The 14,714-nt window shown below is 50.7% G+C and overlaps 1 protein-coding gene across 1 annotated transcript in view; it reads right to left on the minus strand.

The window, feature by feature from the left end:
- Positions 1–14,714, minus strand: part of herc1 (HECT and RLD domain containing E3 ubiquitin protein ligase family member 1) — a 45,870-nt gene that overhangs the window by 16,294 nt on the left and 14,862 nt on the right. The window contains exons 23-48 of the mRNA XM_067248475.1: positions 14,044–14,419; positions 13,419–13,539; positions 12,948–12,999; positions 11,497–11,762; positions 11,050–11,265; positions 10,638–10,758; positions 10,140–10,377; positions 9,684–9,853; positions 9,392–9,547; positions 8,924–9,030; positions 8,716–8,826; positions 8,358–8,528; positions 7,561–7,800; positions 6,734–6,817; positions 5,904–6,469; positions 4,535–5,231; positions 4,021–4,285; positions 3,511–3,721; positions 3,129–3,295; positions 2,842–2,958; positions 2,368–2,632; positions 2,036–2,157; positions 1,476–1,702; positions 708–976; positions 523–575; positions 15–215 (exon numbers count right to left, since the gene is read on the minus strand). Of these exons, the coding sequence (XP_067104576.1) occupies positions 15–215; positions 523–575; positions 708–976; positions 1,476–1,702; positions 2,036–2,157; positions 2,368–2,632; positions 2,842–2,958; positions 3,129–3,295; positions 3,511–3,721; positions 4,021–4,285; positions 4,535–5,231; positions 5,904–6,469; positions 6,734–6,817; positions 7,561–7,800; positions 8,358–8,528; positions 8,716–8,826; positions 8,924–9,030; positions 9,392–9,547; positions 9,684–9,853; positions 10,140–10,377; positions 10,638–10,758; positions 11,050–11,265; positions 11,497–11,762; positions 12,948–12,999; positions 13,419–13,539; positions 14,044–14,419 (5,589 nt within the window). The remainder of the gene's footprint in view (positions 1–14; positions 216–522; positions 576–707; positions 977–1,475; positions 1,703–2,035; positions 2,158–2,367; positions 2,633–2,841; positions 2,959–3,128; positions 3,296–3,510; positions 3,722–4,020; positions 4,286–4,534; positions 5,232–5,903; positions 6,470–6,733; positions 6,818–7,560; positions 7,801–8,357; positions 8,529–8,715; positions 8,827–8,923; positions 9,031–9,391; positions 9,548–9,683; positions 9,854–10,139; positions 10,378–10,637; positions 10,759–11,049; positions 11,266–11,496; positions 11,763–12,947; positions 13,000–13,418; positions 13,540–14,043; positions 14,420–14,714) is intronic.

Below are 14,714 nucleotides of genomic sequence, written 5' to 3' on the forward strand. Positions count from 1 at the left end.
CCCCTTATCCCTACCTATCTGCAGCAATGTCTCCTCCATGCTGTTGGTGGCCGTCACCATGGCGACCGAGGCTCCGAGGGGGTCGCTGTCGGGGAACTGCACGGCCTCGGGGACCACCCTGCGCTCGCTCAGGCCCAGAGGGCCGGCCAGGAGCTCAAACTCCTCCTCCCCGGTCAGCTTCTCATCCTCATCCACGTCCAGCATGTCCCAGTCCTCTGCACACACACACACACACACACACACACGTTGTTACACACACACACGTTGTTACAGACACACACACACACACACGTTGTTACAGACACACACACACACGTTGTTACACACACACACACATTGTTACAGACACACACACACACGTTGTTACACACACACACACACGTTGTTACAGACACACACGTTGTTACAGACACACACACACGTTGTTACAGACACACACACACGTTGTTACACACACACACGTTGTTACAGACACACACACGTGTGGTGGAATGTACTGGCGATTCATCGTTGTTTGCTTACCCTCATAAACGCTGTCTTGCTTTCCTAGCAGGTCTGGAGCTTGCCCTTTATATCTGAATAGGTAACAAAAAATGAAGTCATGAAATAAATTGCATCTGTTATGAACACCTGATTAGCATTTTAGGGCTCCATTCATTCAAGGAATGTTTGAATCCAGTCAGTTTCAGAATGGAGCCTCTCCTCACCTCTCCAAGACAGGGACTTTGGCCTTGCTCTTGACAGCCAGGTATTTTTCTCGGCAGCTGCCACACAGCAGATAGTACGGGTTGCCGCTGCCACACTCGCCGCCGAACCAGCCGTCCACGTACGAGCCGTTGCTGCGGTAACCCTGGCGGTTGGCGCTGCGCCCGCAGCCAGGGTGGGTCTTCTTCATGTGCTGGTTGAAGTTGGCCACGCTGGCCTCGCACAGCTCACACGCCACCACCTCATCACGCTCCTCCGTCTCACACACGTGCTGGGTGGGGGAGGGGCAACCGGGCACACACACATGCGAGGACAGATACACACATCCAGACAGAAACACAGTGGGTTAGTACAGTAGAGTGTATAACGTAGTCAATTTGAGGAGGAAGTTGAGAGAATGTGTGATAAAGTAGCATGGTAAATGGCCGGCGTTGTGTTAACCAGTGAGTTGTCCACACATCCCAACATGCCGACTATCTGGTTCAAGGTTCCAAACCCCCATTGAAATCCCAATTCACTCATTCAATTCTGATCACGTGCAAACATGAAGCAGTTAGAGGCATTCCACATTATTCTCGAATTAGTGTTTTTGAGTGAGTGAGTGAGTGCATTAGTATGTTCCCGAGAATTACTTTCTCCATCGCCTTTAATGGATCTAGTATAGTGCACGCATGGTCCAAATTAGCAGTAAGTTAGTGGCAAGTAAGACAGTGAATTAAAGGGGAGGGGTTAAGCGGTAGAAAAGCGCCCCTCGCTGCGCTCGAACACACCCATGTTGGCCAATCCAATACCTCCGGGATCCACATTCCCAGAATGTCGGTGTCGCTGGCCAGGTCCTGGCCGAACATGGCCTCCATGGTCTCCTCATCCAGGTCCATCTCCAGCTCCTCATCCAGGTTGAAGTCGTACAGGGCCCCTGGGTCCTGCTGCTGCTGCAGCCCTGAGCCCTCACGCCGAGACTGGCTCCTGTGGGCCTGCACTGAGCGGTACAGACCGGCTAGGAGAGAGGAGACAGAGAGAGGAGGCAGGGAGAGGAGACAGAGAGAGGAGGCAGAGGAGAAAGAGGAGGCAGAGAGGAGGCAGAGAGGAGGCAGAGGGGAGAAAGAGAGAGGACAAAGAGGAGGCAGAGAGAGGAGGCAGAGAGGAGACAGAGAGAGGAGGCAGAGAGAGGAGGCAGAGAGAGGAGGCAGAGAGAGGAGAGAGATGAAACAGAAAGAGGAAGAAGATGGAGAGGAGGGAAAGATTTTCAGACCAGCCAAGGTTTCCAGTTGTGGTGGATGAGTTTTTGATTGAGCGAGTAAGAACACTGCATGCCAGGCATGTTTCTCACCAGCGCGGGCCAGCAGTGTGCGAGCGGCCAGGTCGAAGCGGTGTTTCCTGCTGACTGCAGAGCGGCCCCTGGGAGCAGGCCCACTGGAGGCCGAGGCGCTGTCCTGGTCCAGACCCTCAGGACTTCAAACACACAACATACACACTAAATAAAAAACACTTTCCCCTTCCAAAAACGTACAGACCATTTCTTCTAAAGGGGGAACAAATTCCAAGCGTACCAATTCAAATAGGTCAAAAGCAACCCAATAACATACATACAAAATAAATGTAATATCTATCAGTTAAACTTTTTATATTTAACTTGATGTTCCCACTGAAATGGTCTCCTACCTCTCGCTGAAGCCCTCCTCCATCTCAGCAGCGTCAGCGTTGGGGATTTCTCCAGGGGAGAGCAGGTAGGAGCTCCTGTCCAGGGACTTCCCCCCCCCTCCTCCTCCTCCTCCCCCTCCTCCTCCTCCAGAGGCCCCGGGGCAGGAGGACGGGTCGAACCCTCCTCGTCCGGGGTGGGGATCCTCATCCTCCTCGGTGCCTGGGTGTTCTATCATCCACATGGCCAGCACCGTGATGTTCTGGGCGTCTGCCTCGCCGCGGGCACCTGGGAAGTGGAATTCGACACTTACGCTACTTATGTCAGTAGGCCCCTCCACGAGTCAATGCGGTATGCTACTGAGGTGTCCTTAAAAGTGCAGGCTGTTGCATTGTTATTCCACGCTTCCTGTTGTTCCCATTGTTATTCCGTAACATATCTGTTATTCTATACTATGGCTAGTACTGAACAAAGTTGTCTTGTTGTGTTCTGCTAACCTGTCGCCTCCAGGGCCTTGGTGATCTGCCGCAGGGAGAAGCCCATCTCCAGCAGGGGCACAGCGATAGCAGGAGGGGGAGGGGAGGTGGACAGTCTGCTGCTGGGGTCGGACAGGGCTGGAAGCACAAGGCAAGACGGTTAGAACAAGATTAGCACCACAAATGCACGTACAGTATACTTGCATGCCATTTTCAAGTTCATGTGGGATTAATAGCATGTTTGGGGTAAATGTATATGTGTGTGTGTGTGGTGTAGTATGGAGGTGCACGGTGAGGCTGGTACGTACAGATACCTGTCCTGTTAGCCGGCCTGGAAGGCTGGGAGTCGGGGGAGGTAAGGCTCTGTCTGCGGCCCACCTCATCGCAGGGGGAGGTGGGGAGAGAGGAGACCGGGGGGGTCTGAGCACGGCGAGTCGGTAGCAAGGTGGTGGTTGGGTAGCTGGAGAACATTTGCCTGTAACATAAACAAGTGGAATATGGTGATGTAACCTACCCTTTCTATTGTGGTTGAATAAGGACATTTATTATTCATTTATTATTAATAAGTCATTTGGATATACGTGTTAACCTGTATTTGCACATGTATGGAATAAAATAGTATACACGTGTTTATACACACTTGTGGTGTGTTGTAAGTGTGTGTATGCGTGTGTGTGTGTGTATCCAGACCTGAGCAGGCTGAGGGGCATGACCCCGGGTGACTCGGAGGCGGGCACGGTCTCTGTGTCTGTGACCGGGGTGGTGGCGGTGGTGGTGTCCTCCAGGGACGAGCTCATGAAGGAGGTGGTGCTGGAGGCAGAGGGGCTGGTGGTGACGGGCGTCTGGGCCAGCATCTCGCCGCCCTCCGTCTCCCCCTCACACTCTGGGTCGGATTTGACACCTGGGTATGGGCCAGTAGGACAAATCAGTTTGGGCCCAAACGCAAATATTTACAACGTACATTTTTATGGTATGTTATAAAACTTGGTGGGGTGCACTGGTGATCCTGCCACAATTTCAAAGCTTGTTTTAAACCACAATTAAATATTATACGCTTTTCCAAGTATATTTCTGATTCATTGTGGAGTAAATACAACAGCAAATACGACAGGCGCTTAGGTCATCTGATGCAAGAGAAAAGAGGAGAGGCCCGCCAGCCCTTCATGGTGGCATGGCCCCCCCCTCCAGGCTGAGTCTCACCAGGCTTGCTGGGCACCTCCAGCAGCCCGTTCACCACCAGCTTGTAGATCATGGCCTGTGCCCTCTCCAGGTCCACCAGGCCCAGCGCCCGCTTGATGGGCGAGCGCATCACTGCCCGCTTCACCATGTGGCGCATTAGGAACTGCAACGCCGCCCGCATCTCCACCTCTTCCTGGCACACTGGGGAAGCAGCGCCGGCCGTGCCGGCGCCGGCACCTGCGTTGAGGTCGGCGTTGTGGCCGCTCGGAGCGGCTTCTGGGACGACCTTTTCGAGAAGAAAATCACCCCTGATAAATGAACTGACCATGATCAACACCAAGATGTTTGGGGTTATTAGCATCAAAACATACATAGGCAACCTTTCTGGTGTCATTTCGTTTGCCCCCATTTCCATTCCACCCTCTTGATAGATTAACACAGGTCCATAAATACTAAAGGGTCTGTAAATTTTGTTGTTTCTTTCAAATGACAACAAACACTGGATTGTGATTAGAAGGAAAAGTGAGAGTCCTACCTTGGGGATGAGCAGCAGCTCAGCGTATTTGCTGCAGCTGAGCAGGGCGCTCAGGGCCTTCATGGCCCCCAGGTAGAGGTAGGACAGCTGCACAGCGTGGATCTCACTCTGGGTGGTGGCGCTCGACGAGGGCGACGGCTCGTGGCTGCGTGTGCCGTGCTCATGGCCCCTCTTCCGGTTGCCCTCTGCCGGCGTCTGAGGGGCAGGGAACACAGCGCCTGTACCAGCGCTGCCTACCCCTCCTCCTCCTCGCTCCCCTGCCTGCTGCTGCTGCTGCTGGGAGTCCAGGGCGTAAGACGAGATCTCGCTCTCGGATTTCGAGTTTGGGGTGGCGTGCGCTTTGACCTCGTCCAGGCTGTGGGACACACGGAGGTCAGAAGCAGCGGCCGTGGTCGTCGCGGCGACGGCAGCATCCTTCTGCTCCGCTTTCTGGTGCCCCTCCGTCTCGCCGGGCATCTTGTTCGCGGCGTCTTCGCTGGCTGCGGGGGCCGAGTCGTGAGCGCCAGCGCCGCGGTGCTTCTTGTCGTGGCGCCTGGCGCCCAGCTTGGCGGCGTCCTCGTGGATGCTGGTCAGGTAGGTGAGGTCCAGCAGGAGGGAGGCGGTCAGGCCGCGGAAGCGCGCCACGTCGAAGGGGAGGGGCTCGCACGGCTCCAGGTTGTACAGCGGCGTGTCACTAGGCGACCAAAAAGTTGGGAAGCTTTAATCAAGATCAGAGTGAGAAAGAAACACAGGAGAAACACAAAGTGAGGGAAAAGGACAGGAGGAGAGGAAAAGAGACCGTGCGTAGAGGACTGGTCGAGGGAGAGGTGGATAGATGAGAATAGAAACAAAACTGATGAGCTACCAATGCTAGATGAATCATGAACATCAGGAAACTAAAAAAGGTTCAACTGGCATCAGCAGGATGATATGATGTATGATGGAGATGAGTATGGGTGATGGTAGGAAGACTGACAAAGGGTTGAGAAATAAGGCTAAAGCAAAGCAGGGCATTAGATCAACATTAGTCCAACAGATCACATTCAGCACCCTAACTCTCACTGCATTTCGTTCAAGCAGTCATATTTAGAACAAGCCATGACATACAGATTAAACAGCACTTTGAGAAGGGCAAAAAAAATATGAATGTTTAAAAAATGACAGCAGCCAAATGTATGGCTTTGCACAACTAAGACAAATGAAAATGTGTCTGAAGTGTTACGGAAGCACCCAAAGTCATGATAAAATATTAGTTTTTCATAATATAAACTACTTTTGCTTCTAAAGACAACTAGACCCTTTCCAAAAATGGAAATTAACCTAGTTCATCCACATCCTCCCCTTCCATCTTCTCTGTTCTTTCAACTATCCCCCCCGAGTCCTCCTGTACCTGATGGTGATCTCAGCCTCGTCCCATTGGACCTTGGCCGACGTGCTCCCCTCCTTGACCACGCCCAGCAGCGTGGCGTGCCGTCCCGTCTGCTTGTGCACGCAGCGCCCGCCCACGCGCAGCCCGGCGTCGGCCCCGCCGATCACGGCCAGCACCGGCCACACCTCCGTGCACAGCGTCCGCAGGTGCTGGTCCGAGAGCTCCCCCAGGCCGTGCTGACGCCCGTGGCGCCCCCTCTCCTCCTCGCCGCCCCGGGCGGGCGTGTCGTGGGAGGTGTTCTCCCTCTGCGTGGCGTCGTGCTCCTCGCGGCTCTGCACCGAGCGGCTCTTCTTTAACCTCTGACCCCCGCCGCCGCCGGCCGCCGCCTCGCGGAAGCAGGGCTTGATCTTCTGCAGGCGCTCGGTCATGATCTTGTTGATGCGGTGGGTCCAGTGGTCGGAGCGGTGCAGGATGCGGATGAGCTGGGTGGTGGCCTCGGCCAGGACGGTGGCCACAGGGCTGCACACGGGGTCACCTGGGAGGAGGTCACGGGGAGTGCCCCGCATCTGCATGTCACAGATCTTCACCTGTGGGGGGGGGGGGGGGGGGGGGAATGGCGAGGAGATCATGGATAGTGAGACTTGGGGACAAGAGGAGGACGGGAGAGAAAACACGGTGTATAATATCTTCTCAACCCCACTGTTTCTGAGGACAAAAAGGTTGCTGCAGTAACACAACTAACCACAGGGAGGCATCATCTTTTTAAAACGGCAGACGCATTGTGAAAGGATTGAACCAAAAGATAGACATGATTATTCACATCCCTGCCTATGCCTAGATGGTTCTCTTACCTTCTCTCCTGGGTTGCTGCTGTAGAACATGACACAGGGGTACAGCTCTGAGGCATCTACGTCTTCAAAAGCCAATTTCGGTTCCTGTAGAGAACACCAATCTCAAGCTCCAGTACATCCATCAAAGACAATCATGATCAGACTTTGTGTGGGAGTTTGTGTGTGTGTGTGCTTGTGTGCGCGTGTGCGTGTGTGGGAGGACTAGGAACAGTAAAACCTTAACAACACATATGCGAGCATTTTGTCTAGCCTCTACCAGGTGCTCGAGAACAAAAGACTATCAAAAGTCCATCAGATCTTTAACAAGCAGCATGTGCTCCTGCTCTTTAGGTTTAGGTTTGTGTGTGTTTTTAGCATTATCTGAAGCCATGAAACCCCTGCTGACAGAGATAGATCGCTGCCATTGATCTCTCCCTCTGAGAGCAGGCTGTAATGACCGGGCTTTCGGCAACACCGGCCTGTGAATCGGGATAAATAGCAGAGGACAAGGGCTTCTAAATGATTATGGAAGGTTTCTACAGAGTGGGCTTGGTCATAACAACTATGTTTGTGATGGATCAATACAAATGGATCAGGATGAATTGTTGTTAACCTATTGTTTCTCAAAAGAAAACCCATGACCTCGAACAAGCAACTTGAACCACACTCAGCTGCAGTATCTGGCATTCTACTTCTGAGGTCATGACAATGCATGTGGAGCCTTTGTTAAAATACACAAAGAAAGAAAACCATTTCCATCATGGAAAAATGTGTGATAGGCAAGCTGGGAGGTGTCACAACTACACCACACCATCCCATAGACACCAAGGCCTGTTCCCCCCCCTCACCTCTCCGTTCTTGCCAAAGGAGATGGTCCTGGCCTCCATGTCGAGGACGCAGGTGATGAAGTCTCCCTGGGTGAAGCTGCTGAGCGTGAGCGTCTGCTCTCCGTTGTGATACAGGTTCCCGCTGTAGGCGCGGTACAGCCACATGTCCGAGGTGGTGCGGTGGTTGAAGTCATGCACAGGCCAGCGGGACACGCCCACACACGTGCCCTCGTTGCCCCGGTTCTCTTTCACAATGTAAAACTGTCAAGAGAGACGTGGTCATTGTTATTACTTGTTTTGTTTTTTTTACTTGGATTTTCATCCAATACACACCCATGAGAACCGTGTTAGACCACCTCCTAAAGAGTGGGAGACATCCGGTTGGATAAGCACACTAGGGTATAACCTGATACTCCCCTGACCCACTTGGCAAATCATGGCTCTCTCTCACCAAGTTGGGAAAGGAGGCATTAGACAACAAGGGGAGCAGTTGCTCACGTTATTCTGATTAGATGTAGCTTTGTGCACCACCTGACAGCCCAATGGGTAAATCTGGCCTTCGCCCTTTTCTAATTTCCACCTTGTTGTGTACAGAACACTTATCCAGGCCTACTGGATCTGTGCAAGGTGTGTCAACAAGTGATGACTCAATATTGTTTTGTTTTAAGAAACACTTGTTAAAACACAAGGGCCATTACTGTACACAGGAATACTTTGTTGACTGCAACTATTGTACAGCAGATCTTGATCTTCTTCTACCTCAGTACAGCATCACAGATGCAGTGTTGGTCACCATAGAAACACCATGGGTTCAGTACCTTCCACTGGTAGCAGCCTGAAGAGATGCCAGTGGATGCCAGGCCGTAGCCCTTCCCCCCGCTGCCGTGGGTCAGACCCTGGCCGTTCTCCACCACGCAGCACTGGGCCTTCTCCGGGTCAAACGAGACCTCCTGGATAGGGAGGTTCTCATCCTCCTCCTCCACCTCTCCCTGTGGATCAGACCAGATGTCAATCACTCACCTAACCTTTTGCATCAGAGTAACGGTGGAAGTGAGCCTGAGTGGGAAGAGCTTTCATATGAGGAGGAAATAGTTCCAAAAGATGAAACCCAGCCACCATGCGTCGAGACAGGCTTGGGGTACAAAACAGAGGTGCCCAAATGTCCCAGATCCTCACCTGTAGCTTCAACTCATGCTCTTTCTCTTTGATCTGCATGGTGTGCTTGGCCTGGGCCATGGGGGCCTCCCACATGCAGTCCGACAACAAGGAGAACAGGCGCTCGACCACCTGGAAACAAACAAGCACACACAAGCACACACACCATGAGTTGAAGAACTATCCAGGATTGAGCGTGATGGTGTCTGCCTGTTACACACCATCATACCTGGGTGATTTGGTCATCCTCTACGTTGGCCTCACAGGCGGGCAGGATGGCCTCCAGGACATGCAGGGCCAGGAGACGAGTTCTCAGGTTCCCCACCAGAGGAACTCCTGGAGACAAGACAACAACCTTATGTCAGGGGCGTCACTTCTATGTTGAGGTAGGTGGTATTAGTTGTTGGCATGACCTGACAGATAACATCTCACATGAAGGAGAACGGATAAATACGGAACAAAAATCTATGGAAAACATGCAACAAATTAAACATAATATTTTAGCATATGAGACATGGAAAAGGTTTTGGGCGCATTTATATTATCTTCGGTTGACTGTAGTCTGTCATTATACCTTTATTGATCTCAAAGAGGAAATTGCACAATTACAGTAGCAGAGGTAACAACAAAAAAGAAAACACTGAAGTACATCTACAATGGTAGGTCAAATGCAATGGATATTAAATTCTTCTGGTACCTGAACAGCATTTCTGGGCTGCAATGTTAAGCAGCACCTCTGTCCATTTGGGGGAGGCCATTTTAGACTGGATGGCCTTGGAGGACACCACCCTCCTGAGGAAGACCAGGAAGTCTCCAAGGTGGAGCTCCGCCGTGTGCTGTTTACGAAGGAGGGCTGGGGAAAACAAGAAACAAAAATTATAAAGTGAAAACATTAAGATCCTAATCCAGCCAACACTGACACAGAAATACATGTTCTGTCTGGCAAATCAGCCTCCAAGTCTGTAAGCAGCCTGACGGTCGTCCTTTACCTCTGAAGTCTTTCTTTTCAGAGTCAGCTCCATCCTCTGACTTCTTGTCCTCCTCCTCGACAGGGGAGAGCAGGCTGACGCCGGCCTGGGAAAGAAGGTTCTTCAGCTGGCTACACAGCAGGTCCAGCAGAGACTGCACCACCTTGGGACTCAGCTTGTCTGCATACGTGCTGAGGAAGAAAGGTGGGGGGGATGTCAGTCTTTGTGTGTGTGTGTGTGAATGTTAATGTGTGTGGTAATGTGCATGGTGAGGAGGAAATCCTGTAGCATAAGTGCATCTTTGGAACCAAACAGGTTGTGATTATCCTCGTTGAACATTTAAATCATTCAATGTGGGGAGGGGTGGGGGGGATATTGATTGTTTTGACTTATTGCCTGTTGCTAGGGTAGCAACAGACCCAGAAATCAATGAATGATTATCCCCCCTCCCCCCAACACCCCACGTTCTTGGCTCACCCAGTGCTGATGGACAGGATCTGCAGCAGGCGTGTGGAGGCCACCTTGAGGGCGGTGCTGAGCTGGGAGACGCCGGGCTTCTGCAGCAGCTGGAGAGGCTGGCCCAGCATGGTCTCCGTGCCACACAGCTGGGACAGCACGTTGAGCAGGCCGCTGGAGATGGCCAGGGACACGTCCACCGGCTGGTAGCGCACGCTGAGGGCGAACACCGTGACCAGGAGGAGGCGCTGCTGGGCTTCTGGGAGGGGCAGCGCACACCCAAGGACAGCGTTAGACATTTAAAAGGACGCTTTTTCTAAACAGCATCGACCGTTCGTTCTCTAGGTGGATTTGAGGTGTTTCGATGACTTGGATACAACATTGAAAACTATTAAGTTTTAGTCAACAAGAAAAGCTTTAAAAAAAAATCATAAGGGCATTACAAGGTCATGTGCAAAATATAAGCACCTCTCTAACCTCTTTAAGCATTTTTTGAAAACAGCAAGGAACCCATTGTACCTATGTGATGCTTGTTGGCTTGCAGGGCTCTTTCAAGGGTGATGGACAGCTGCTGGTAGATCTTGTGCACAGCGGTCTGGATGTCCATCTGGAGACTTCTTTTAGCTGCCTTCACACAGTCCTGGATCAAAACACAATCAGAATGAGCAGTTACAGAATGCAATCAGTATTATTCAAAATATCTCACACTATATCACATTAAGAAAAATTGGACAATTAAGGAATGAGAGCTTTCATTTAAAACAAGTATTTGCTTTGTTTAGTTTTCTGTATTGATTTCACTGATATACAACAACAACAACAACCAGATTAGAGAACCGAATCATCTCAAAATGCCCTCCATACCCATCCTGGACATTTATACCCTAGTGTGCCAACCCTTCCACCCTGGTGTGCCAGCCCTCTGAGGTACCTGATAGTGGTGGAGCTGGACGTTCTCTCCCTTCAGTCCCCCGGTGGCCACAGTGCCCAGGCCGAAGCAGCCCGCCAGGAACTGCAGCCTGACGGAGGTGAGAAGGGAGGAGGACTGGAAGGCGGCGCTGGGACGACCAGCCCCCACGGTCTGACTGCTCTTCTCCTCCATGCCCGAGATCAGAACCACGATCTGGTGGAGCGCCTCCAGACGCAACTGGGGCAGCAAACAAACGAACGTTGTAAACAAATAAATAATGACATTAAAAGGAGAGAATACTCTTGCAGAATTGAATTGTGTTGAATTTCTGCGAATTCCATTAGTAAAAGCAGGGAAACTGAATGGTGACATTTTTTAATCTGGCTTGAAAAGGAGGTATTTGAAAATGTCTCTTCAAAACTCTTTGAAGCTCCAGTCTCTTCCTGCTTCTCCTCCCGGGGCTCCTACCTCGGCCCGGCTCTGCTGCTGCTCCATGGCCAGGATGGTGGCCTGCGGGCTGGTGGACATGCTCTCCTCCGGCTCCTTGAAGGCCGGCGCGTTGCCCACGTCGCCGCTCACGAAGCTGACAATGTTGTCGATGAGCGCGTGGACCCCAAGCGAGTGGCTCAAGTCCAGGTCTGACTCGTCGTAGGCAGAACTGTAGCGGCGCTGGCGGCTGTGCTTGGCACGGAACCACGAGTCAGCCAGGGAGTCCGGAGAGCTATGGAGTAAGCCTGAGGATGAGAGGAGGGAGGAAAGGAGATGAGGGAGGAGAGGAGGGAGGGATGAAAGGAAGGAGGAGGGGAGGGAGGAGAGGGGAGAGGAGGGGGGGTGAAGGGAAGACGGTGTGGAGGAAAGAAGGAGAGCAGACAGAAGAGGCCAGACAGCTTTTCAGATAAAATATCGGAAGGAGTTTTTAACTGGTGATTAAACTAATGTAATTCCTACTAATACGTAGTTCCATTGGCTAGTGAAAAGTACATGGTTTTTCATATATTTTTTTAAAGAGGTTTGCTAAATACAATACTTTCTCATTCAGAGCCTATTCTGATTCTTCATGCCATGAGCTTTGGTCAGCCATGAAAACTACAGGATATCCTTAAATATATTGTATGTATATCTATGATGCAGGTATTTCTTTCCTTAGATCAAATGATGAGGAAGGAAGCTGTAAGGTGGACTGAAATGAAGAGCAGTTAAGGCATCCGGCACGTTCAGGATAACAAGGCTGGCATTTCTGTATTGCTGTTGCTGGGTTGCTAATTGGCCAACTATTGAAACCTGTGGTGGTGCAAATCGATTTCATTTCGAAGCATAGCTGTGCAATAATGAACGCTGACATTCCAAACTGAAAATATATTAAGCCATTAAGATGCATGGATGTCTGTGCAAGGAGGATTCCTTAGGAATGAATAGTCAAATTTGCCCACCCAAACAATTGCTGCTCAATTCCATACTAAGAGTTGGGATAACATTAGGTAAGATTATCCAGATTGCGATAAGTACTGTACAACTTGCTGCTGTTATACAGTGTAACTGTTGCGGTATTTGATCAGTGCTCAACGTTTTATGAGTTCAAACACTTCTGGGACCTGATATGGCCGCTAGGCCATAGTTGAGTGAAGGAGATGAATTGAAGGAGGGATATTTCACAGGTGAGGATATGAACTGGCTCTAAGAAGACAGGAATAAACATGCCATCGTGTACTTGCTTGGAGCTCCTCTTGTTTTTAGGGCTCAATTGGCCCAAAAGGAGCAAATACACTTTATCCAGCACAGAAATCAGAAGACAGAGAGACAGATTTCAATCATGTTTTTACATGTAGAGGTCTAAACAGAGTAACATCTATCCAAAAGGAATTTGTTTTGCCATATTTAATGGTGTAGGTCATTTGGGATAAGTTATGAAGGATGTTTACCTCTCTTTTTATGAGAAAAGGCCAAATCGAGGTCAACATTTCTTCTGCCGCTCTGAAAAGAAAACAACAAGCCGTACCATATTAATAACCACTACAACTCATTGGCATGAGTGTATGGTATGACTTTCATAAACAGAAAATCACAAAGTGGTGAGAGAGATTGGGAAGGAGGCAGAGTTCACACAGAGGACATGAGATACGAGATACGGTAGAGAGAGAAAGAGCCAGAGCGGGAGAGAAAGATAAGAAAAAACGACAAACATCTGATAGAGAAAGTGAGAACGGGAGAGATAAAGCAAATTACATAATGCGTGAAAAATATAAAAGGAGGCAGAGACAGAAGGGAAAGTGTGTGTATGCGCGCGAAGGGGATAGTATAAATAGAGACAGTGGAGACATAGAAAAAGTGAAAGATATCATGTTTGTTGTACTGCAGGACTCCAGTATCCTGTGAGGCGAGTGGTTTCTCACCAGAGCATAACCCTCCTCGTCAGACTCAGGCTGGGAGAGGTCCGACTCGCTCCTGGACTTGATCAATCTGTAGCTGGGACTGGTCTGGACAGAATGGCTCTCTGCGCTTAGGCTCTCACTCCTGCACACACACACCCAGACACACCCATTCAGAATAGTTAGTGTCATTAACTCATATAAAATAGCTTTACATAGTTCAGTTTTCTATGCAATTTCATTAGAACAGTCATCTTGTTTGCCATATGTACACGGTCATGCTTTTTCATAGCAACACTAACTGGGTCATGCGCTGGGTTGCAGCCAACAAGTTTATCTCTCCTCATACTGTTTTACTGATGACACACATCACACGACAGAGAGTGATAATGTGAGAGAAGTAACCACATTTGAACGTTTAAACTTGACGGTTTTCTAAATGAGGTCAGTGTACAAGATAAAACTTGTTGAACTAGGACAAACGCTGCTGGGGAACTCGATTCCTTGGCATCAGCAAACCTTTTTCCTTCCGTCGTTTTGGAAACAACATGTTCTCCCTGTGGCTAGGGGTTGCTAATGCATAGTGTGTTCTTAGTTCTACAGTACTAGTTCTACTGGTATTCACACCCGTAAAACAGGTGGTCTTTACCTGGTCATAAAGCCCACCCCCTCCTGCTGGACCCCCCCAGGTCCAGTGGTCTGGGTGCCTCCTTCCTCCTGGTTCTGCTTCCCCAGCTCCCCCAGCACAGGGCTGACCCCCAGCACCAGCAGAGCACAGCGGTGGATCACAGAGTTGCACGCGGCTGTGTACAGATCCTGGCCCTCGGGCAGCCCTGTGCTGTCCCTCCTCTCCTCCAGGGAAGGCATGGGCTCTTCCTCTCCTCCTCCGCCTGCGCTGCTCGCTCCACCTCCGCTGACGCCGCTCCGGGGGGTGGAGCTGAGGCCCAGGCCGGTGCTGCTGCTGGCCCGCTCCCTCTCACGGCTCCGCGCCGCCTCCCGCGCTGAGAGGAAACATTGAAAGATTTCTGTGTGCCGTGGTCGCGACACAGAGAAAGAGAGAGATGCATAGACAGACAAACACAGGGCACCCGAGTTAGAGGAAGCTGCAGCCACAACGTGCGCCCAACTAGTTAATTTATGAGAAATTCTCACATTTGGCCCAATCTGAAGCGAACAGCTAACAACATGTGCCCTGGTATAGCCTTTGCAGTTCTGAGGGCTGGTTTGTTTTTGTAGAAGTGTTCCTAATGCCACCTCATGAGGGGGATTATATCTATTTGATTGATTCCTTCAAATCTGCAAGTACTGTTTGTCAGGCGC

This window comes from Osmerus mordax, chromosome 13, assembly GCF_038355195.1.
Source record: "Osmerus mordax isolate fOsmMor3 chromosome 13, fOsmMor3.pri, whole genome shotgun sequence".
Lineage (NCBI taxonomy): Eukaryota > Metazoa > Chordata > Actinopteri > Osmeriformes > Osmeridae > Osmerus > Osmerus mordax.